The 23846-nt window shown below is 40.2% G+C and overlaps 1 protein-coding gene across 1 annotated transcript in view; it reads left to right on the forward strand.

Moving 5' to 3' along the window:
- IGF2R (insulin like growth factor 2 receptor) overlaps positions 1 to 23846 on the forward strand; it is a 50905-nt gene that overhangs the window by 14231 nt on the left and 12828 nt on the right. Inside the window, exons 13-34 of the mRNA XM_009908821.2 lie at positions 644 to 775; positions 1138 to 1285; positions 2448 to 2625; positions 3198 to 3313; positions 3723 to 3885; positions 6348 to 6527; positions 7077 to 7178; positions 7937 to 8038; positions 8647 to 8821; positions 11011 to 11178; positions 11861 to 12004; positions 13285 to 13463; positions 13815 to 13902; positions 15270 to 15476; positions 15661 to 15791; positions 16470 to 16567; positions 17260 to 17396; positions 18524 to 18714; positions 19332 to 19458; positions 19804 to 19926; positions 20911 to 21173; positions 22768 to 22980. Of these exons, the coding sequence (XP_009907123.2) occupies positions 644 to 775; positions 1138 to 1285; positions 2448 to 2625; positions 3198 to 3313; positions 3723 to 3885; positions 6348 to 6527; positions 7077 to 7178; positions 7937 to 8038; positions 8647 to 8821; positions 11011 to 11178; positions 11861 to 12004; positions 13285 to 13463; positions 13815 to 13902; positions 15270 to 15476; positions 15661 to 15791; positions 16470 to 16567; positions 17260 to 17396; positions 18524 to 18714; positions 19332 to 19458; positions 19804 to 19926; positions 20911 to 21173; positions 22768 to 22980 (3365 nt within the window). The remainder of the gene's footprint in view (positions 1 to 643; positions 776 to 1137; positions 1286 to 2447; positions 2626 to 3197; positions 3314 to 3722; positions 3886 to 6347; positions 6528 to 7076; positions 7179 to 7936; positions 8039 to 8646; positions 8822 to 11010; positions 11179 to 11860; positions 12005 to 13284; positions 13464 to 13814; positions 13903 to 15269; positions 15477 to 15660; positions 15792 to 16469; positions 16568 to 17259; positions 17397 to 18523; positions 18715 to 19331; positions 19459 to 19803; positions 19927 to 20910; positions 21174 to 22767; positions 22981 to 23846) is intronic.

Genomic DNA, 23846 nt, shown 5'->3' on the forward strand with positions numbered 1-23846 from the left:
CATGTTTGGAAGAAAGTATATTTAAGTAATTACAGCTTCACAGATAACCTGGAAGCTATACAAAACAGTTGTATTGGGAAAGACTGGTTCTGAACTGAGATCAAATAATTTAACCTTCTTTTCCAATGAGCATATTTTGTGTTTGAACTGCTTGCAATTTATGAAAAGCAGAGCATTTGCAGAAGTTGTTGTTATTCTCCGTATAATAGCCCACTGGTTTAACAATTTCCCAGGAAAACAGGTGTGGTGGGTTGAGATATATTCCTGTGCTTCAGCATGAAGAAGCTGAATGCTTCAAGTGTGCTGGCTGTTAGGATTGGGTTACACACTACTTTCTAATAAAGCTGTTGCTTTGTAGCAAAGCACGAAGTACGTGTATGAAAGGAAACATTTGTTCAGTGGCTGTGGTAGTAGTCAGGAACAGACTGAACAGTGCATCGTCAGTACTGAGCTAAACTTTTATTCTGGGAAGGGAGGTGCAAGAAATTTTTAGTTCTCTTTTAGTCCACATTTTCAGAGGCAAGGTACGTGAACATTTGATCAGGTTGTGCTGTTGGGGAAGAGCTAGTGTACTTTGATTTAAAATCCTAGTTCCTTTTGGCAGCCTGACTGTATATGTAACACATTGCTCTTGTGATACCAGGTGATCTTGAAAGTGCTCCAATCTTGATGTCTGAGGGTATATGTTTATTTGCCTTTGATTGGTATACTGCTGCTGCATGTGTCCTCTCTAAAACGGAAGGAGATAACTGTCAAGTCTCTGATCCTCAGGCAGGTATGTATTTCTCTTAGGAAAATTGCAAGGCCATGAGGGATAGAACTTGTCACAAGACTGAGTCCTTTTGATGCACAAAACCAAAGTGATTTCAGCCCAAGTCTAACCACCCATAGCACTTTTAAACATGTGTATGGAGCAGCATGAACTTACTCCCCTAGTGTGTGTGGAAGAAAACAAGGTGTAATGTATATTTTACTGTAGTAGTCCTCTCTATATAAGAAAACATTATTTTAGTGTATCCATATCTCTGGAACAATAATTACATAGAAGGACGCTTATTTGGTGGTTGGGAGGTGAATTAGGTGTCTGACTGTGAGAGAAAAAAATTGGTCTGATAAAGTATATTCCCTTCCGATTAGGTTTCTCTTTTGATTTATCACCTCTTGCCAAGAAAAGTGGGTACTATGTAGTTAATACTACCAACTACTTGTTTTACATAAACGTCTGTGGCAGTGTGCCAGATGAGTTTTGTGGCACACAGTCAGCAGCATGCCAAGTAACACAAAGGTGAGTAACTCTACTTCTGTTGTCTGTAATAGATCTCTTGTTGCATGATGTGTTGTCTGTGTGCAAGAGAGATCAATCTGCATATAAAATACTCTGCTGCCTGCAATAGATTCAGGTAATTAACATGCAAAATATTACTTGGTAGTGCAGTAATTATGCTGCTAAGTGTTTCAAACAAAGTCCATGCACAGGTAATCTTGTTTACGGCTAGCTTTTGAGATTGAATGAGTCTGCTGCTCCCCCTTATGTTTCCCATAGGGATTGTAGGCTGTAGATTAACTGCTGCCAACCTCCAGTTGGGTTCCAAGAGCTTGGCCTAAGGTACTGCTGGACTTGCTATGAGCAGTGACTGCCATATGCCAAGGTGGCATCCAGAGCTTAGATGTTGCATTATTTCTTTGTTACTGAAAGTGCTGTGCAGGCACAGTTCCAGTGTGTACTGCTGTTCTGATGGTGTTATTACTGTTATCCTCTACCAGCTATGTCTGATATGGTGTCTGTATGCTTCAGGTTCCAGATCAGCCTGTTGCTGGAGATGTGATGTAGCGCAAACACATGCACCTGTACTTGAGTTGACTCAGAGTTACTCTTTAGCCAAGGAGGGTTCAAAGCAGACACTAAAACCCTTCTTCAGAGTAAGGTGGTCAGACTGGATCTGAAAGCCAGTGTTAAGTCAAAGTAAAGAACCCCCTCTGAACCAAAGCTGATGTCAAGTAAGAGCATACGAAGGCAGCTCTCTTCCAAGAGAGAAACCTTGCTATTATGCCATGATAGCTCTTCACTTTCCACATGTATTTGTATAGAACCTGTTTGAGCCCAGCATTAGGTTGTCTGCAGTTAGAATGCTGCTCTGGAGAATCGGAACTTGATGTTTCTGTCGCTCTTCCAGAGAAGGGAGTGTTGAAGTTTTCTAGATATCTAAGCAAGCTACAACTTCCTTTCCTTTCCAAAGGAGGACACCTGTTCATGTTTTAAGTTTCCATTTGGCATCATTCTATTCATCCTAGCTCACTTACACCTAATCAACCTTATTTAATTATTTTCTTGTATCGTGGTGTCTTGTATAAACTTACCTATGTGCTTACTATTTGAAAGACTTCTGTTAAAGACAGAATTAGTTTTCTGTTCTGTTCAGTTTCAAAGCCTAATGTTTCTTTTCCAGTAAGGATAAATTTTGGAGTCTTGGACTGCCCAGTTCCAGACTTTCATATTATGATGGTCTGATTCAGTTGACCTACAAAAATGGTACAGCATACAATGATGAGAAGAAAACACAGAGGTCTACCCTTATAACTTTCCTGTGTGACCGACAGGCTGGAAAAGGCCAGCCTGAATATCAGGTAAGATGTTCTATATGACAAATGGAATGTTCTCCATCCCAAAATCTGAACAATAATTGATGCTAAGCTATTGCAAGCAGAGATTCATGGATGGAAATGTCCAGAATCAATAAAGGGGGCAAAGAGAAATAGTTATTTTTCTTAGTATATCTGCCTCTTGTTGCAGCCGTAAAGCTTGTCTTGGACATTGATCAGTAAGCTGTTCACTGAGATCCGGCTTCTTACTTCACTCTTCAGTCTCTGGGACATGTAATTAGTAATACTTTCAATCATCTTGCATTTCTATCTGAAAAAAAAACCAAACTAGCTGAGAAGTAACAAGTAGTAGGACTTTGTGTCCTTCAACATAGCAGTCAGCAGTTACATTGCTCTAGTTGCTCTGGTTTTGTTATTTTTGGAAAGAGTATTTTTGGTGACACAGCAAATGACCAGGTGTACAGCAAAACAGACCTATGCAAATCAGTCTGAGAATTTATATCCCAAAACCAAGGAGAAATAACAAGCTTAACATATAAAAGAGTAGTTGAGAGTCCCAAAGTGTTTTGCCATTGGCCTGTTCTGCTGTTTTTTAGACAGAAGATAGCTATACGTACAACTTCAGGTGGTACACTGAACATGCTTGTCCGGAAATGCCACTGGAATGTGTTGTGACAGATCCCAACACCATGGACCAGTATGACCTGTCAAGGTAGGAAAGTAGCATAGACAACATAACTTCGCCCTCATAGTTTAATGTTCATCCAGTGCTAAGCTATTAGCCAGAAGTTGGTTCCTGCATAGACAGCACTAGAAACTGCATTTGTTGTGGTAGTCTTAACTGCAAGTATCTTGAAATTCAGACATCATTTCCCTCTAGTATATTGACGCCTCCTAAGATGTAAGTTGACATTTTTGATGGTTTTGCTTAATAAAAGCTTGCTACTCTGTGAACTGTGCTCTACATTCTAGGAGTATTCTTTTTAACATTTAGCACTTTATGGGGAAAAAGCTGTCTGAAGTGCCTAGTGCTTGCTCTGTTTCCTGAGGCTGACAGAGAAAGCGAGAGAGAATCTATGAAAAATACATTTGTCATGTAATAACATTCTCTTCCTGCTCAGCTTAGCAAAATCTGAGAAGAGAGGTGAAAACTGGTATGCCATGGACAATTCAAGACCAAATGAGCGCAAGAAGTACTACATAAATGTCTGTCGGCCGCTGATTGCTGTCCCAGGGTGTGACCGGCGCGCGTCTGTCTGTCAGATGAAATATCAATATGAGCATGTGAGTAGCCTTTCCATCCCAGAGCGTTTGCTGAGTGGGCAAGAATGAGGGTTGTGCAAGATAGGCACATGGATTCTGGCTGCTTTGTGAAAAATGGTGTTCTATTTATCCATAATCATTGCAGACTGGTAGACCTTTTGTCCATATCTTCAAAGATCAAAGTTTTAATTTTCACAATTGCATCCATATCATGTTTGACATAGTATGGACTTACCCACATGCACAGTATCACCAAGGTTGGAAGAGACCTCAAAGATCATCGAGTCCAACCCATCACCACAGACCTCATGACTAAACCATGGCACCCAGTGCCACATCCAATCCCCTCTTGAACCCCTCCAGGGATGGTGACTCCACCATCTCCCTGGGCAGCACATTCCAATGGCAAACAACTCTCTCAGTGAAGAGCTTTCTCCTCACCTCAAGCCTAAACTTCCCCGGTGCAGCTTGAGACTGCGTCCTCTCGTTCTGGTGCTGGTTGCTTGAGAGAAGAGACCAACTCCCTCCTGGCTACAACCCCCCTTCAGGTGGTTGTAGACAGCAATGAGGTCTCCCCTGAGCCTCCTTTTCTCCAGGTTAAGCAACCCCAGCTCCCTCAGCCTCTCCTTGTAGGGCTTGTGCTCAGGGCCTCTCACCAGCCTTGTTGACAGTCACATGTGTGACTCTGTCTTGTGTTGCAGAGACAAACTCTTCTATGTGAGCTGCTGTGGTCTTAGAGACTACCAGTATTTCTTTAGAAACAGACTGCTCTCATGGATATTCTTGCTTGCTTCTGGCTTGTTTTAGATTTGAACTATGGAAGAAATGTGTTTTCTCGTGCCTCTCTGAGCTTGCTTTGGTTTTGGGGGGTAGATTAGGCAGCTGTTACCAAGCAAGAAATAATCAAAACAGCAGGGTTGATGGTTATGGGCTTCTACTTCTGTGTTTTACTGGAGCATAGCAATTTATCATGATATGCTGAATGGACATTTTACCCAAGGCCAGGCTGCTGTGCTCCTCAAAGCTATAGGGGAAAGCTGGACTTAGAGGCTCACCAACTTGTCAGAATTCTTCCTTCAAAATGGAGAGAACACCTTTCCTCCATATAGTTGAAGAGGATGTGTGAGTGACTGAATCTGTACATCACTGTCATGGCACTTGAAGCAGATGTGACTAGTTCCCTGTGCTTGTGTTAGTCCTTGTTAGGTAAGGCTACTTACTTTATCTGTGGAGATGCATTAGGGTTTCATTACTTCATTGCCAAAGATACTGGTGTTAAAACTGAGTCAACCTAAATGCAGACTTGCTTACAAAAAAAAAAGGGGGGGGGGGGCACATGTCTTTGTAGACAAAGCTGCTTTGGAGCTATATTCCTCTCTTTGTTGCTAACATATCAAATAGTTTCTTTAAAGTATGAAATGCTAGCTGTCTTGCAGAAGTGAATATTAATTTGGACCTTGGTAGTAGCAGCAACTGCTGTTCTTATGCTTGGTTTCTGCTAGTGCTTTTTAGGTTTTGTTAAGCATGGCAGATCTGTAAGGTCAATTCCAAAGATGCCTGGGGGCTTCCATGTACAGTATTTTAAAGAGCTGTGCAAATTAAATCCTGCTTACTGCACATGAGGCATAGGCCTCCCTAAATTCCTAAGGTGGTGAGCTGAGGATGACTGTTGCAAGGCGCTACAGTCCTTTATTGTACTAAAAATGAAAACCCAACAGAACTCCAAGCCATTCCTGCTTGTGGAGCTTCTCTGTTAAATACATGAAATGTAAGTAAAGAAATGGGGAGAAATATAGGGGGATCTGTATTGTGTCCAGCAGGATTAGGGCAGTATTATTCTTCTCCTGTACTGGACACTAGTGAGGCCACACCTTGGAGACTTACTCAGTTTTGGGTCCCTCACTACAAGAAGGACATTGAGGTGCTGGAGTGTGTCCAGAGAAGGGCAGTGAGGCTTGTAAAGGGTCTGGAGCGTATGGCCTACAAGGAGAATCTGAGGGAGCTGGGGTTGTTTAATCTGACAAGAGGTTGTAGCAAGGTGGATGTCAGTCCCTTCTCCCAAATAACAAGTGACAGGATGAGAGGAAACAGCCTCAATTTGCCCCAGAGGAGGTTTAGATTGGATATTAGGAAAACCTGTCCGCTGGAAGGGTTGTCAGGCACTGGAACAGTCTGCCCAGGGAAGTGGTTGGGTCATCAGCCCTGGAGGTATTTGAAAGATGCATAGATGTGGTACCTGAGGGACAAGTTTTAGTGATGACTTGGTAGTGTGAGGTTAACAGTTGGACTTGATGGTCTTAAAAGTGTCTTCCAACCAAAGCAATTACATGATTCTATTTTATGATTTTATCCCTCTGTTATCTTCAACACTGTCAAGATAACCTGCTATACGCAAAATCACTGTGATATAGAAACAGTCAAAAAGAAGAAAATAGCTCTTCAACTGAGTTTAGAATTGCTAATGTGCTTTTTCTTATTCCTAGGGTTCTTACTCTGAAGTCACCTCTATTAGTAATCTTGGTGTTGCCAGCAAAGAGCTAGTAGTTGAAAGACCTGGACATGTCTTTCTAACCTACACAAATGGCTCAGTGTGCATTGATGCTTATGGAAAGAATTCTGTGTATACCACCACCATCCACTTCGTTTGTTCCAGGGGCACTCTTGTAAGGATGAATGATCTTTCTGTTGTTGCTTTGTTGAAAAACCTATTACATGATGTAACATGAAGCCTCATGAAGATCTGTAGGAGGTTCATGACAAGGGAAACTTCTTGAGGACATGAAATAGAGACATTTCTTCTTTGGAGTTTGGTTTGTTGCGTGGGGTTTTAGTTTGTTGTGTTGTGGTGGGGTGTTCTTGGTTTTGGTTTGGTTTTGTTTTTTTCCCCCAGTGGAATGTGCATTATAACCCCAAACTCTTCAAAGCTGAGACTGAGGCAAGGTCTGGTTGTCCACATCTAGATTCAGTATTGAATTTAATCTGAATATTTGGATGTCAGACTCAGTTCTTTGCTGAGGCTTAATGACATGCCAAGTGTTTAGCTAGACAAAGCTTTCAGCATGACCTTCAAAACAAATATGGGGGAGGGAAGTGGAGTGGGACTTGTGTGCATTTGTAGTGAAGTCAGTTATGAAAACCTGAGAGTTTTGCATAAACTGGAAGCTGATGCCTTTTACACTTAATTTGGTCTTCTCTCTGCAATCTGTTTCCAGAGTAGCAGCCCACAGTTCATAGGTATTCAGGAATGTGTTACCACGTTCATATGGGAAACTGAGGCTGCTTGTCCGATTAAGGAAACAAAAGATGATTCTCAGGTGAGAAGGAGGATGATAATTGTATTTATAGTCTTGACACTTTTTTTTCCTAGCACTCCTGGTTGTTGTGTTTAAATGGATGGCTCTTGGAGAAAATTAACTACAGTGAAGTCAGAAGTTGATCATAATGTACTCTTGTGATATTTTATTGCCTTCTTGAAATGTTGCTGAATAGTTTGGGCAGAATTTACACTTTTCAAATATTCTGTCTCTAGGACATCTTACTTGATGTGGCTCTGAATATTTCATTCCCTTGCAAGGCATCTGGTAAAACTGCCTTTGTACATAAGGATATAGATTGTCCTTGTTTGTGTACACATCAAATGAGGCTTTGTTTTTTTTTGGAGTGTGCTGGGGTTTTGTTCCTTTGGTTTGTTTTTGGTGTTTTGTGGTTTTTGTTTGTTAATTTACATTGAGGGACTCAATTGCTTCTAATTGACTGGTCTCAGCATAGACATATTAGTGGGAAGGCAACCCTCAGAATTTCCTTCCTCTTAGCTAACCTATTACATGTCATCTGTTAAACTGCACTTTGATATATTGATATGTGGCTGATGCCAATGGACAACTATGCAAAAGGATTAAACAATGTGTTACTACTTCCAGAGCTGTATTCTGGTTGTCTAAATTTAGGTTGTTAGTTGATATGCAGGCTAGGAATGTGTTTAAGGAATGAAAGGATGATTTACAAGTAAGAGGTAAACTTAAAACAGAAGGAAGAGATGATGATGATGTAATTTATTTGTTTTTTTTCCTAGTCCTGCTCTGTGCAAGATCCAAACACTGGCTTCCTGTTCAATCTGCAGCCATTAGCTTCTCCAAAAGGCTATATGGCTACTGGCATTGGGAAGAAGTTTTTGGTAAGGATTCTGACTGTACAATCTGTTGTCCATGGATGTTGCTGTTGCATTTTTCCAGTCTTGCTTAGTGAGCAGCTGGGGCTTTGACTCCTGATAGGAAATTTGAGTCATCAGGAAAGTGCTGTTTGAGAGGAGCAATTAAGGATAACTTCGTTTGTCTCAGCCTTAAGAGTGCTTGGTTTTTAGCAAACATAATGTAGCCACGGTTTTAAGGCTCTGCATGACTTTCTAGTTATGGACTTGTGTAGTACCACAATGGAAGACTAGAAAGAGATTTAACCTGTCCCTGTCAGTGTTCTTAATGCAGTCTGCATGTGTTAGTAGTTCCAGGCTGTCCACAGATAGGTTTGGGTTTTTTTAAGTTGCAAGAATAAGCTTGCTAAAGCACATCCTGTACTTCTAGTGGGGAGAATTTGTTGAACCCTTAGAGCTAAAGATTGAGGATATTGTTGCTGTAATATAGTTGGTTGTCTTGCAGTCAAGCAATGATGGACACAATGCTGCTTGAAATAGTTCTTGACAAATGAGTTCTACTGATGTGGAAATGATTATGTGGAATTAATTTTTCTGATGCAATTAACATTGCACCCTTGTGTTTTCAAAACTAGCTAAACATTTGTGAAACCGTGCCAGATTGTGGTGAAATCAATGGCAAAGCAGCTGCTGGATGTGAAGCAGAAAATCTAACATCAGTGAGACTGGTGGAATTGGACAAAACTTTGTATCTGTCTAGTGAAGGGTTTCTAACTCTTACCTACAGAGGTCCTTTTCGTGTGCAATCAGGTGAGTTCAGGAAATAAACAACAGATATGAGTGCTGATACTGTACCAACGTTGTGAATGGTCTTCATTCCTCCCTTCCTTCATGTACCAAAAGCTACTGGGCTTGACATCAGTCATTTAAGCTAGTTCATATTAAAATTTTAGGAAGAAATCAGATCATGCAGAATGGCAGTGGCTCAGTTCTCAATAATACATGTACATTCCAAAACTCCTGGAAACAGACCAAACACAGCGTGGGACTGTAGTAAACTGCATAGGTTATATAATAACTTAATATCTTGGGTGGTGGTATCTTCAAGCTCTGCTGTAACTTATATTTTCAGATTCTAGTTGGTTGTGGGTATTGCATTGCACGTATAAAGACAGTTTAATGATTCAAGCACAGATCTAACATTTCCAATACAGCAATTCAAATTGGAAATACAGGTGCTGTGATCTGTGGTTTTCCCACAGATGTGATCCCATGGCAGATTAGCCAGGGGCTCACGACTTGTTCCGCTGTCTGGCATCTTCCCAGATGCTGTGACTATAATTCAAGCAGTCCTTGGCTTGGAGAGGGCTAGGGAGCCTCTCTCTTGTGTGCTCCGTTGCTGGGCTGTAGCCTCTTCTGGGATTCCATTCTCTTGGAGTCTTTCCCCTTTCTGCCTTGGTCCGGGTGCAAGGTCTGGGTGTAGTTGTTGCCTGTTAGGACAAGCTCTTCAGCTGCTACTCTGGCAGCATTTGGCTCTTGTTTCTCTGTGGTGAGAACAAGGCCCAGGTGTAGCTGGTCTGCTAGAGCAGGCCCTTTAGCTGCTACTCCAGCAGCATTTGGCTCGTGGTGCTGTCTGGGTGAGAACAAGGCAAGTTGCATAACTTCTTGGCTGGTTGAAATACTGTCCCAAGACAATTAACACCCCTTGGTAACACAGGACCCTGATAACTGGACCTATAGGATGGGACATATCCAAACATGGCCTGGTGCACACAAAGTTCACAGCTGTGTTACAAATTACATGTTTATTTGGACCCCAGGAACTGACCAGGTTTGCACATTCACAGGTGCTTAGCCCATTGTCTGGGCTAGGGCATGTTTTGGGGTTTAACCCTTCAGGACAGGGGCTTTTTTCCTTACTGAGACAAAAAATGTTGCTCCTCGCATGGAGAAAGGAAAACACATTCTAGCTCTTACTCTAAATGAAGTTTTTTATTGCTTTAAGTTTCAATTTCATGAATAATGTTCTCTAAAATTATTTCATATCTGAAAGGTCAATTTTCAGTAAGCTCACACTCTTCTAAATGGGATTTCTTGAATGAGTGCTCTAGTGTATCATGTATCTCTACTTCATTTATTTAAGTTTGTTTTGCAGATAATGCTGTTGAAAATGTGTAACTCTCAGCTTAAAAGTCTCTCAAAGGGTACTAAAACTGAATTTTTGTAGATATCTTTATAACACCTTGACAACAAAAGGCTTTTAGGAAAACAGGATTTTGGATTTCAGAGCTTCAGCTGCTTCTGGATATTTGCTCTCTGTACAAATTGCTATGGCCATAGCTCTTATTGTCCTAATTGTGATGCTTTCATACCTAATATGCAGTGGGAAACAAGTGATTGAGGTCTCATGTATTTTGCTTTGTGAGCTTCTACCACTTTGATAACCCAATGATGCACTGCTGATGGCTACTATTACCTCCCCCTAATTCTAATGTTTCTTGTAGGCTGTGGGAAAGAGAGTAAACAACACTTAACATGCTGCAGTATTTTTTTTTCCTGCAGTCATTACACTGAATTTCTTACAAACAAACAAAGCTTCTGAACTCGATGCTTTGCTGTGCCTGATGTAATGTAGAGGTTGCTGGTACAGCTGTCTTGATGTTTTGTAGGATTTTTTTGCTTTCTTCAAATATATCACGTCGAAGACCTAGGAAGCACAGTTCAGTGAATGAAATTATGCTCTTCAATGTGTAAGGCGTTCTGGTCTCCCATTTGGAGACAGTTGGGGCTGCTAGGTGGTTTAGGACAGATCTCTAAAGACTTCTGTATTTACAAGTAAATTAAATTTTATACCATTAAATGTACAATTAAAACAATAAGTTAATATTTTCCTTGAAGCAGTTTACAATAAGAAAGTGTTAAAAAATTGGAGTTAAGCATTAGCTTGAATTTTGAGTTCAAATATTCTTGTGTGAACCAACAGATTGTTTGTTTTACAGGAGCATCAGACACATTCACAGTGACTTTCATTTGTAATGATTCCTATCCTGGAGAGCTTAAGTTTGTGCGTGAAGAGATAAACAGTATGCTGAGCATCCATAATACTTTTTTTGAGTTTCACACAGCATTGGCCTGTGCTCCTGCCCCTGTAGACTGCCAAGTAACAGGTAAGTAGCTGGAATTTGAGTAGGCTCTTTCTAACAAGTGTTGGAAGGAGTAACTGAATAGCAAACTTCGGTAGAGGAGATCTTTAAGAATACCTGTTGTAAAGACATTGTAAGACCTGAAGTCTTCGCAGAAGCTGTAGAGAGGAAGAAGAGGTAATTTGTTTGAAGCAGGCTTAACTTAGGAAGACAGGCAAGAAGCCAACATTCAGCATAAGAACTGATAATTGCTTTGAAAATCTTTAATACTTATCATGTCTGGGTTCTGCTTCACTACAACTCTGGGAAAAAAACGGTTAATTTAGTATTGCCCTCTCGGAAAATGCACCTGTGAATTGTGGAGTAGTTATTTGTGGGGAAGTAACTGTTAAGGGAGCTCTCTTCTATGTTTTGTGTAGAGATATTTTTACTGGAAATGGCACTTTGTCTCAATGGATGTGTAATGTGATTCTGTAAATAACTTTGCTTTGTGTGTATTCATGAGTGAATAAATACATTCCTGGATGTGTTCCTGAACAGCCTGCCCTAGGTGATCCTGCTTTGGCAGGGGGTTGATCTCTGGAGGTCCCTTCCAACCCTTGACGTTCTGTGATTCTGTGAGCCTTGTATCATTCCGAACCCAACAGTACTGCAGGTATCTAAAAGATTATCTCTTAGCTTACTGTATGTACTGCATCTTTTTCAGACGCTGCTGGCAATGAGTATGACTTAAGTGACTTGAGCAAAGAGAGTGAGCCATGGGTTGCTATAGACACTTCAAAGGAAGCAAAGAAGAGAACGTTTTTCCTGAATGTCTGCAAGCCTTTACCCAGTGTGTCTGGATGCCCTGGTAAGTCAAGTAGCATGCATTTTTGGAAGTTACTACTTCTTATGCAAGACCTTATACTAAGAATGGCATCCCTAAGAGGCATCTTAATGCTCATCAGAATTCTTGCATTGACAGCTTAATGCTCATCAGAATTCTTGCATTGACATGTGTGGGAATGCATTTGGGAAAAATGCATTGAGGGCAGTATTTGTCAGTGTCCTTGATTTTTACTGACGTCCTAAAGAAGGAGGTTAAATGTTGTTGAATTATTCCAGACTGAGAAGCTTATGCTATGTCTTACTGCACTTCACAGCATGTTAGGGATTGGAAGTGACCTCAAATGATCATCTAGTCCAACCCCCGTGCCAGAGCAGGCCACGCAGGAACATACCCAGGCAGGTTTTGAATGTCTCCAGTGAATTAGATTCCACAACTGGTCTGGACAGTTTGTTCCAGTGTTCTGTCACCCTTACAGTGAAAAAGTTCCTACTGATGTTTGTGTAACCTTCTGTGCTCCATCTTGCACCTGTTGCCCTTTGTCCTGTCATTGGATATAACTGAGAAAAGCCTGGCTCTGTCCCCCTGACACTTGCTCTTCATGTGTTTACAAACATTAATGAGGTCACCCCTCCGTCTCCTCCAACCTAGAGACCCAACTTCTTCAGCCTTTCCTCATAAGGGAGTTGTTCCAGTCTCTTAATCATCTTTGTGGCTCTTCACTGGACCCTTTCAAGCAGTTCCCTGTTGTTCTTGAACTGAGGGGGTCCAGAACTGAACACAATGTTGCAGATTTAACCTGTTGCTGTAGTCTGCAGAGCAGAAAAGTTATGGCAGTTTTAAAATTTCAGGGAATGCAGAATATGAACTTGAACTAGTCCTCAAAGGCTTTAGACACACAGTATTTCTGCCTGTGTTTATGAAAAACCTTCTTGTGTTCTGCTTCAGGAGTTTGAGATAGTTTGCTTTAATGTTCAAAGCTCTCTTAAGGCTGCTCCATTGTGTTATTTTACAATAAACTTAACTCTAGTTATCAAATCACAAAAGGGTAGGGGTTGGAAGGGTCCTTTGGAGGTCTAGTCTAATCCCTCTGCTAAAGCAGGTTTGCTTAGATCAAGTTGCACAGGAACATGTCCAGGTGTGTTTTGAAAGACTCCAGAGAAGGATAATTCACAGCCTTTGTAGGTAGCCTATTCCAGTCACCTGTTCCTGCTTTGTCACCCTCAAAGTAAAGAAGTTTTCCCTTATGCTCAGCTGGGAGCTAAACTTGGAACTAAAACACAAATTTTTTCTTTTTCCTGTAGGTGGTGCCATAGGATCTTGTGTGAAATACAATGATAAAAGCCAGAACCTCGGAGTCATTCAGATAAACCCACAGGCTGCTACTGATGGGTCATTAAGCATTATTTACTTGAATGGTGACACATGCAAAGATAAGCAACGTTTTTCTACACGGATAATCTTCCAGTGTGGCCAAACAATGGTAATTTTCTGTGCCAATGGCTATTAATGAGGATTTTAGAGCTTAGACTTTTAACTTAACAAAATAGACAGTGTTTATTCCCTTTGGAATGGAGAGGCTGGTTCTAAAAAGTAATCCTTTGCTTCTACTTAGAACTGCTTTCCAAAGCCTGTAGAACACAGCAGTGAATTCTGTCAGGGAATCCTGTCAACCATCAAAACCAGCTCTTTTCTGAAAATGGGTACTGAAATTTGATAGTAGAGATCTTAGACTGTGCAACTGCAATTAAAAAAACAAAAGACTCTTTATGTAAGTTTTAGGATTTACAATGTAATTGTTAATGAGCCTCTTTCATATGTCCCTTTCCTGTAGGGATCACCAGTGTTTGACCAACAGGATGACTGTGAGTTTGTATTTGTTTGGAGAACCTTGGCTGCATGTCCTGTTCACAAAGCAGAAGGTAAGTGTAGTTACTTGAGCTTTAAAGTCTCAAACAAATCTGTGCAAGAAGTACTTAGTGAATCTGTTTGTTTCTTGCCTTGTGAATCTTTCTGTAAACGATGCTGGCTTGTGGAGGAATGTGTCTTCTGAGCTTTAAGCCAACTAAGAATTACACTGATGTTAAAAGTATAGCTTAGGATGACAGGCAAATGTACTTCCTTATGTAGGGAAAGATTTGTCTCTGACAAATCCTAGTACTACATTATTAAATCACAGGCAGACTTCCTCCTATTTGTGAATCTTAAAAGAGCATCAGGCTTCATGAGAACGTGGTTGATAATATGCCTAGCAATTCAAACTTAACACTTCTTAGACAATGTGAGAGAGACCAGCATGAGACCATCAGAGTTTACAATTCACTCTAGACATACAAGAAGAAATCACAGGTTCTAGTTCTGGTAATTGGTTCTTAGATTGGAAGTTGAGTGTACAGGTGCTTCTCTGCCCTTGCAGGCTCTGTTTTGTACCTTGTAGATAATGCTTTATGAAATGTACAGAATTCCTGTTGCAGCAGTCCTGGATGCTACTGAAACTGTCAGTGATCTCATTTGCTAAGAGGAATGTTTACAAGCTACTGCTTGCAATTAACTGTGCAGGTCACTGGTGACAAGAGTTCCAACCTGTTGAATAACTGGGGGGAGCATAATAATCATGTGATAAAAACCTCGAAACATGAGATTGTAAAAGCTTCAGGATATTGAGCAGAGAGTCACTTTAATGAGGACTTGATCAGCAGTAAAATTACTGATGTATATGAGCTGATACAACTCATGAAACTAGAATTTTCCTAAAGCTTTTGTACGTCTTGGTAGACCCATAAAGCTATAGTTAATGTATCCTATGATCAGTCATTTTCTAACTCAGCAAACTTCATAGCTGTTGAAAGATGATGCAAGACTGACATCTACAACAACTTTTGCTTTGGCCTCACGACCTTGCTGTTCTTCCAGATAATTAAGCAAGTGCTGTACTTCGTGTCTCCAGTTCTGTACTTAACCTTTAGCATGGCTGAAGAAAGAAGCTTTGAGGCCACTTTAAAGTAGTTTTTTGAACTATAGCAACTGTTTCATCTTGCTTTATTGACAATTATGGAAGTTCCATTCATCGCCTACTCTCATGGTTCTATATGTTGGTGACTTACTGAAATAAGATGCTTAGCCGGACTAAAATGATTCCTCAGTGTCACTAAAAGTGACAGCTGATCATTTTTGTGGCTTTATTTGTGCCAGTAAGGCTTAATTATCCTTAACTGCATTTGGCATGGCTCATAGGTATTCAATTGTATTTTAACTTGTTAACTATTTTTTTTTTTTTCTTCCCCCAAAGGGAAAAATTGCCAGGTGGAAGATCCAAGGTACGGTCATGTTTATAACCTGAAGCCACTTTCCAATAAAGACATAAAAGTGAGTACAGATGAGTATGACTACTACTTCAGAGTGTGTGGAGCAATAACAGAACCTTGCAAAACAGAGGCTGTCAATGTGTCATCATGTCAAGTAAAGAAGATGGACAATGCTTTCAAAAAAGTAGCAGGTATAGCACTTCATTGGAAGGAACTTAGAGAATGGGAAGATTAACTAAGGTTACAAGTTTTAGAGGAAGGCGGAGGTCTTTCTCAGTACTTTACTGTACATGTTACCCTGTTGCCAGAGGCATTACTGCAGTCATGTGTATTGACTGGATCACCTATGTTTTTTTCTCAACTCTTTGCTTCTAGGCTTGCTTACAGAAAATCTGACATTCAGAAATGGTTTAATAATGATTAACTACACCAGTGGAGAAAAATGTCATAAAATATACGAACGATCCACTGCCATATTATTCTATTGTGACAAGACTACATCTGAGGTTAGTTGCAAAATGTGCTGCCTGTGTGGACTGTCTTCCAGAGTTGCCCTCTTAATATGTGGGAAAGTAAGGTGAAGAACATGAACTTTCTTCAAGGACTGCCTAATCATTTACAGATTAGGCAGGAATTTGAAAGGTCTTGTGAGGTACAAAAAATGAGAAATATTTTCAATTCCCTATTTAATGAAGGTCTCTTTGTCATACCTCAGGAACATCAGGGCATGTTGTTCCTTTTAGAGGATGCCTGCCATTGGCAATGCTCTTGACGATGTTGGGAAGGGATGTTCTCCCAGAAATAACAACTGTTTCTTAGTAAGAAATAAAAGGTGTCACATAGCCAGACTGAAAGAAAATGATTACTAGCTTTTAGTGTCTCTTTTCTCTGTACTTGTGCTTTCCTTCCTTTTTTTAAAATAGTGGTGCCTATAGATAATTTTGCTCTTCCCCTTATTTTTGGAGGAGGCAGAAGCTCCTAATGGCTGTGCTTTTAAAAGAAAGGTTCATGTGGAAAAATCAGGTTTTGGAAGAAGCCATGATTGCAGCTATCAGAGGTGCTGTGTACCTCTAATTTATGTAAATACAGGTCCTTAGATCTTCTTGAAGCAAGACTGAGACATTTTGGTAACTTCAGTATGTCTAAATGAGAAAGCAAATGCCTTTTGTGTTTTGTTTTTTCAGCCTGTATTTTTGAAAGAAACCCCAGATTGTACCTACATGTTTGAATGGCACACTCCGTATGCTTGCCCACCTGTTAAATCTACTGAGTGCTCCTACAAGTAAGTTGTTTCCTCAAACTTAAAATGGAGGAACAAAAATAGAGCCTTATTGCAGTTCAGTGCAGTACTGCCACTTAGCTGTTGCATTTTGACAGTAGTAACAAGGTCGTCTGACATTCAATGACAGTGCAGTGTATTTTAAGTAACTTGCAGTCTGCACTTCTTTAATTTTACTGTAGAAAAATGTTTTCTTTGAGCTTCTTTTGGGGAATAAGCTTAGTATCAAAGTCAACTCTTGGGTATGCAATTATTGATGGTTGAACTTTGAGTATGTTAGGTTGTTGGGCATCTAGTTATTATTTAACTATAGGTAATTCAAAGAAGAATGCAACTGCTGTGCATTTGGAACTAACACCAAGACAAGCTTTGGACAAAATGTCATCTATCTGTCACAAGCAATTAGTAGCTCATTACATTTGATAAATGGGGTCAAATGTGGCTAATGATTTGCCCAGAATTTTAATATCTGGTGTCATGATAGGTTTGTACCCTAAGGTAAAGCAATCTACTATATCTGTGCATTTGTGCTTGCCATAAGTCTGGTGTAGGTTTCCTTTCCCGCACAGTACTCTGCCTGTAGAGTTATTAGGTTAAAAAATTACTGTAGTGACTTAAGAATTGCAACTTACAATTACTGGATTTTTTTTTTTTTTTGAATGCTTCTTAGTTTGAATCCTTTGCTTCTCTTACAGGGATGACGAAGGAAACTTCTATGACTTTTCATCTCTAACACGACATAGAGAGAATTGGGAGGCAATTGCTCTATCTGCTTCGGCACAGAAATACTATATTAATATTTGCAGGCCCTTAGTGCTATACAATGCTGCACGTAAGAGCAAAATGTATTCTCACTGTAGCTAGGGGAAGCAAGTGGTAAGACAGTATAGTTGGCTGTTGTTCAGACTGGGAAAAAAAAATCAAAGCAAACTATGCCCCTGTACACTGCACTGGTTAGGCCACACCTTGAGTACTGTGTCCAGTTCTGGGGCCCTCAGTTTAGGAAAGATGTTGAGTTGCTGGAACATGTCCAGAGAAGGGCAACAAAGTTGGTGAGGGGTTTGGAGCACAAGCCCTATGAGGAGAGGCTGAGGAAGCTGGGGTTGCTTAGCCTGGAGAAGAGGAGGCTCAGGGGAGACCTTATTGCTGTCTACAACTTCCTGAAGGGAGGTTGTAGCCAGGTGGGGGTTGATCTCTTCTCCCAGGCAACCAGCACCAGAACAAGAAGACACAGTCTCAAGCTGTGCCAGGGGAGGGTTAGGCTGGATGTTAGGAAGAAATTCTTCATAGAGAGAGTGATTTCCCATTGGAATAGGCTGCCCAGGGAAGTGGTGGAGTTGCCATCACTAGAGGTGTTTAGGAGGAGACTGGATGGGGTGCTTGGTTGTAAGGTTTAGTTGATTAGGTGGTGTTGGATGATAGGTTGGGCGCAATGATCTCTTCCAACCTGTTCTGTTCTGTTCTATTCTATGTGGAGACAGTCACCAGAGGGTTGTGGGCCTGATTTCAATCTACTTGGCAGATGAGATTCACTAGCAGCTCTTACATTCTCTGACTTCAGCAGCCTAGCTCTCCCATCCTTATGCGAAATCCAATGCAGCTCTTAAAGATTATTTTAATCTTTTGGCACAAGATGTTTACTTAGTATCTTCTGACTGATTCCATATTTTGTGCAGTGGAATACCAGGTAACAGGCTGCAGCCTTTCACTCTGTGTATTAGTCTACTTCCCAGGCAGTAAGTGCCATTACTTTGTGTGTGACCTTGAGTGGAGTGAGGCAGTTGCTGCTACTCGTGATTTTTTTAGCAGAAAAAGCACCCCAGTGAGTCTGATTGAGACAGTGACTTGGAGAAGGATCAGCCATTACATACCTGAAAGTAGACTAGGGAGGGTTTATTACAGGCAAGTAAGCCTTAATAATATTTGGAGTAACTTTTCAGTTTTTGTTCATCTGTATAGATTCCTGTCCTTCTGATGCTGCTGCTGCCCTTGTGGAGGGTACAAAGTGTACAAGTCTTGGGCAAGTGGCTGATGGTCCCCGGTGGGAAAATTATGTTTCTGTTCTGAAATATACTAATGGAGAGCACTGTCCAGATAAAATTCGTAAGAAAACAACAATACTGCGCCTCAAGTGTGATGAAAGCAAAATTGTAAGTGGACTTATGCTGATGGGGTTGTATATTTTCATGAGTTGTTCATACCACTGCATGTGTATAGTGAATGATGAGCAGTTCTTACCAATTTCCTAGTTGTCTGTAGATGGATATGCAGACTAACCTATAAGTACTTGAACTTTTAAGATTTTGAGTAGTTTTTAAGAGATGGTTTTGTATAATCTGCTAGCACAGATTTTATCATCTGTAATAGTTTCAGATTGTCTGTTTGTCTTGAAGATGAATGTATTGTATGCTGGGAGGTGTTTCAAGTAGTAAATAATTCTATTGACTGTGTAGTTCTTTATGCCTTACCGTTAAGTACTCTTCCATTTGAGTTGTCTTACCCTCATCTTTTGAATTTTCTGTTGCCTTTAGCTCTCATCTTTTGAATTTTATTGCTCCTTACAATGGATCGTTACTGCAGTATATTTAAAATCATCACACTTCAGTATTCTGCCCTTTGGTTAATATGTTGGGCTGTGATGGTCTATTAAGCCCTAGGATTGGTGTTTGAACTGAGCTCAGCTACAGTCTTCAGGGATAATCCTAGCATGAAATCTTAACATTATCACTCTGTAGAGCTGTTGCTGTTTCCACTGTTCCATGTCCAGGAATCAAAGCCAGAACTTATAATGGCCATTGAGGATTGTGAATATACGTTCTTGTGGTTCACCGCTGCTGCATGTCCTCTTAAAAGCAATGTGCAAGATGACTGCCGGGTCACCAATCCTGCAACAGGTAAGGAAGAAGCCTCAGGATTTTGTACATGGAAAAGGCATTACTGCATTTTTTTGTTCTCGAGGGACTTCATTAGAAAAGAGCAGTGTGATGTATCCTCTGGATAGTGGCCAACAAGCTTATTGGTATGTAGAAATATCTTCTGACGTAGTGTAGTGTCCCTTTGAACCTAAATAGTATGTAATTCTGAAACTAGTTTTACCTCTGTTCCCATGAATTAGTAACTCTTTGCCTTTCTAAGCTAGTAGGGAAATAGAGGCCAGTTAACCTCCCTACTAAATTAAGCTACTAAAAGCTTTTAATATAAAGAAAGGTTTATTTAGTTATTCCCTGTTCTGCCTGCAGGCCACATCTTTGATTTAACATCACTGAAGCGAGAGTCTGGCTATACCATCACTGATGCACATAACAGAAACATTGAGTTGAACATCTGCGCTGAAGCTAAAAGCTCATGTTCTGATGGAGCTGGTAAGCACCTTGTCCACCCTGATACTGTAATCACTGATTACAGAGTACCCAAAGAAAATGTTTATGCTGAAGCTTACAGTAAAATACAAGAGGCAGGTTTTAATGCAAATGTGGAAGGAGTGAAGTGAATAGCTATGTCTGAACTAGCTAGGAAAAGATCCTAAAACTGTTTTAGGAAATGTGGTGATGAACTCCATTCTTAAACTTCCATGAGCTTGTTTCCAGTCCCTTCAGGTCTGAGTGGGTGGGTGTTCTTTTGGAGATGAAAGCAGGAGTGAAGGTGCTTCTACTGCACCTCCTGGCTGTCATGAAAAGGAAGAAAGTAAAACCTCTTAGTTAGAGTAAGCTGAGCAGAAAAATTGTTCAGTGGTGATGTATTGCTGTAACACATCTACACTGAGCCTTGTGTCCACACTGATCCTTTGCCAGCCCTCCTTGCAGCTTTGTGTTCTGTTTGGAATGCTTCTAAAACATCAGAAGATTGTCTTGTATTTTAAGCTGGTTTAAGTGCTTTTCTGTCAAATTGAACATAAGATAATATTTAAGCATCTTAAATGTTAGAAGTAGTGCTTGTGAATTAACTATTTTTGTGCGGTTAGAAGAAAATACTGGATGGATTTGTTTTTTTTAAGAGGCATCTGAAATTTTCTATATATATATAAAAATCTGTGTATCTGACATCTTGTGGTAATTGTTTCCTTTTTTAGAGAAGTGGTAACCAAGCACTGTGCTCTGACATTTGCTTAAATGGGTGTAGATGCAGTAACTTCTGCTGGCTAAAGACAGTATCTGGTTTTTGTTTCAGTGCAGTTCAGCTCAGTTTAATGGCAACTCCAGATGGGGTGAGAAAGCCTGTCTTTCATAGGAAAATTGAAGTGAGATGAAAACCTTAAGTTTCCTGCTTATTCGTGTTGTAAGGTGCAATTATGAAGGGCAGTTACATCAGACTTGATCTGGTTTATTTTGTTTTCTTTTGTACATTAGCTGTCTGCATCACTGATGGTTCAAAATCAATTAATGCTGGAAAACTGAGTAAAACTTTAACTTATGAAGATCAGGTGTTAAAACTTGTCTATGGAAATGGAGGTCCTTGCCCTGCAGACCGTAACCTGAAGCAAAAAAGCTATTTTATCTTTGTATGCAAGTCTGATGTTGGAGATGACAGCCTGCCTGTCTTTCTGTCTTATGATCAGCAGACATGCACTAATTACTTCTCTTGGCATACTTCCTTGGCTTGTGAGGAAGAGGTAAGAACTGCTTCTAGGGAAAACACTTGTGGGATTACATTTTAAGGGGAATGAAGTATAATAGGAGTGTATGTTTTAAATTCCTTGAGGGAAAGGTCTCTTCCTGTAGTTACTATGGAACACAAGTTCATGTAGTAGTTCTCAAATGCATTTTCCAGTGATATTTTCAGAAGGGGTGTACAGTACCTGGCAAACTTCTGGTTCATATCATGAACCAAGTTGAAACTTTTAATACTTAAGATTGACTCCTTTGTGGAACTTTGCTGCTTTTTTTTGTACATCTTAAATGGAAGCTTCTTGGGAAATCACAGTTAAGAACTTCCAGTGTGACAGGCCATTAGCGCTTAGGTAGAGTTGAGAATGGACAGCATTTCTGTGCTTGGGGATAGTCTTTGCTTCTAAGCAAGTTACTAGAGGCAAACTGGTGTTTGCTCTGTGCAAAGACTGATAAAATCTAATAGCATGATTTTAGAACATGCTGTGTAACATGTTGTAGTAATGTGATACGTTCAACTCTAGATGAATTGTGTTTCAGACAATACTTTGAGCTAGTCTCAATTTAGTGAATTTTAATTAGCTTAATTGTTACCAGTATTGGATGTGCAGAGTAAAAGTCAGCAATGTAAATAGAAGCCTAAATGAGCTGTAGGGTGAATGCAGATCTTTTCTTAACACCTAAACATTACCTTCTTTGAATCTGCCTAATCATTGGTTTGGCTCTCATGGTTACTTACAGTGGAAACAACATTCTCTGTGACAAGTTGTTTTTTCTCTTAGTTATCACTCTCCCAATACTATCACAGATCTTGCTTCCATTTAGAAATTTTTTTTCCAGTTTTTTCTTTCCCTGAGAGGAGCTGTCACATGTCCCCTCCTTCTGTAGGAGCTCTGCTACGTATGGCTCTGGTTTCCTCTTTAAGTAACATGTCATGCTGCAATACAAATCAACAGTGCCTGAAAACATTGTGTTTTCTAGCCTGTTAACTCTGCTCAGTAATTTGTGCATTTCTGATCCCTTTTCAGTGTATTTGCAGTGACCCTAGCTATTTCAGTGTGGTGATCATTAGGTAGCAGTGATGATGATTTGTCCTGAAATTAAACAGTAATCTTGTTAGTTGCTCCTTATCTTATATGTAAACAAGAATAAAATTCCCAAATGCCAGGTAGGCTGTCAGGAAGCTTATGCACTTCAATAATGTGTAAAATAGGCTCTGAGGAAATGACAGTGTGCAAGCCATCAACTTGCAATACAGTAATTTCACATTGTTATAACCAAGTTGTTTATTGGAGATGGTGCAATAATGTGTAGAAGATGTAGAGATGAAAGAACTGTAGTATCTACTGATCTTGTGAATACATAGTGACTATGCATGCTGGAGTATGCATGCCAGAGCTTTGAAACTTTGTATTGTTCTTATATGGACTCCACTGCATAAGAATGTTTAAATGATTGAGGTTTTTCATGTGTAGTCTGTAGGTGCTTAGTATCTATAGATAATCTGTAGATTTGAAACTTTTAAATACAGCAGTGCTTCTGGTCCTATGAAGGATAAATAATACAAGAGTAAGAGCAGTAAACCCTGTTTTCTTGTAGGTGAAGTGCACAGTATTGAATGGCACTTCGGTTATTGACCTGTCTCCTCTGATCCATCGCACTGGGTATTATGAGGCATTTGTGGATGAAGATGTAACAGATGTTTCTCCAGACTTCTACATCAACATTTGTGAGCCTCTCAATCCTATCAAAGATGTCAGCTGCCCACCTGGAGCAGCTGTTTGCATGGTTCCTGTTAATGAATCGCCAATAGTAAGTACTATGCCTGGAATCACTGAAATGTGTTTCCCTGGTAGTTTAAACACTGTGCCTGATTAGACCTGATTTGAACCAGAGCCTTGAAAATGGGTTAAAGAAGTTGAACACAAAATTAAAATCTACCCTTTAAAATTCCTTTTTTGTTGCTTTCTCTATGAAGAGTATTTTCCTATGCCAAGCCCCAGTGGTTTTTTTTTTTTTCTGGGTCAGAAGATTCCATCCCATGACAGATACAAAACATTACTGCAGAGATTTTTTTTTTTTGTGTAGTGCTGTGCACCATATATGGAGACTGGGAAGCAGAATGCCTCTTAGTCAGCCATTTGTGGCACAGAAAGGGTGTCCTTGAAGCAGGGTATGTCCTAGCATGCTCCAAAATGCACTTAGTACTTTCATGTAAGAACTTAACAGCTGCCTAAATAGTAAGCCTGTGGCAGAATGTGGGTTAGCTTTTCCGTGTTGCTACCTTGAGAGATGGAGGCTCACACCTTTTGAGATCTTCTTTGTGAGCTGTGGAAGATGCACATAAGGTTGAGATTGTTTGCCATGAACTTCCACATTGATTTAGGACCGTTGTTAATACTACATCATTTCAAAGTGACGTGTTGGCACAGTGATTTAAAGCAGAATCTACCTGTAAGATGTAGAACTTCTTGGCCTTTGCCAAGCTTTATTCAGAGAGTGTTTTGAGCTGCTCAGCTTGTGCTTTTTTAAGATTGAAATGTAACAAATGTTTTCTGAGTATAGAATACAGTTTTCAAAAGTACAATAGTTGTGCTCTCATGTAATCCAAACAGAATAATCTGAACTAATCAATCTCCTGGCTGATCTGAAATCCAGATGTGTTTCCTATGTCCCTT

The sequence above is a fragment of the Dryobates pubescens genome, chromosome 6 (assembly GCF_014839835.1).
Source record: "Dryobates pubescens isolate bDryPub1 chromosome 6, bDryPub1.pri, whole genome shotgun sequence".
NCBI lineage: Eukaryota > Metazoa > Chordata > Aves > Piciformes > Picidae > Dryobates > Dryobates pubescens.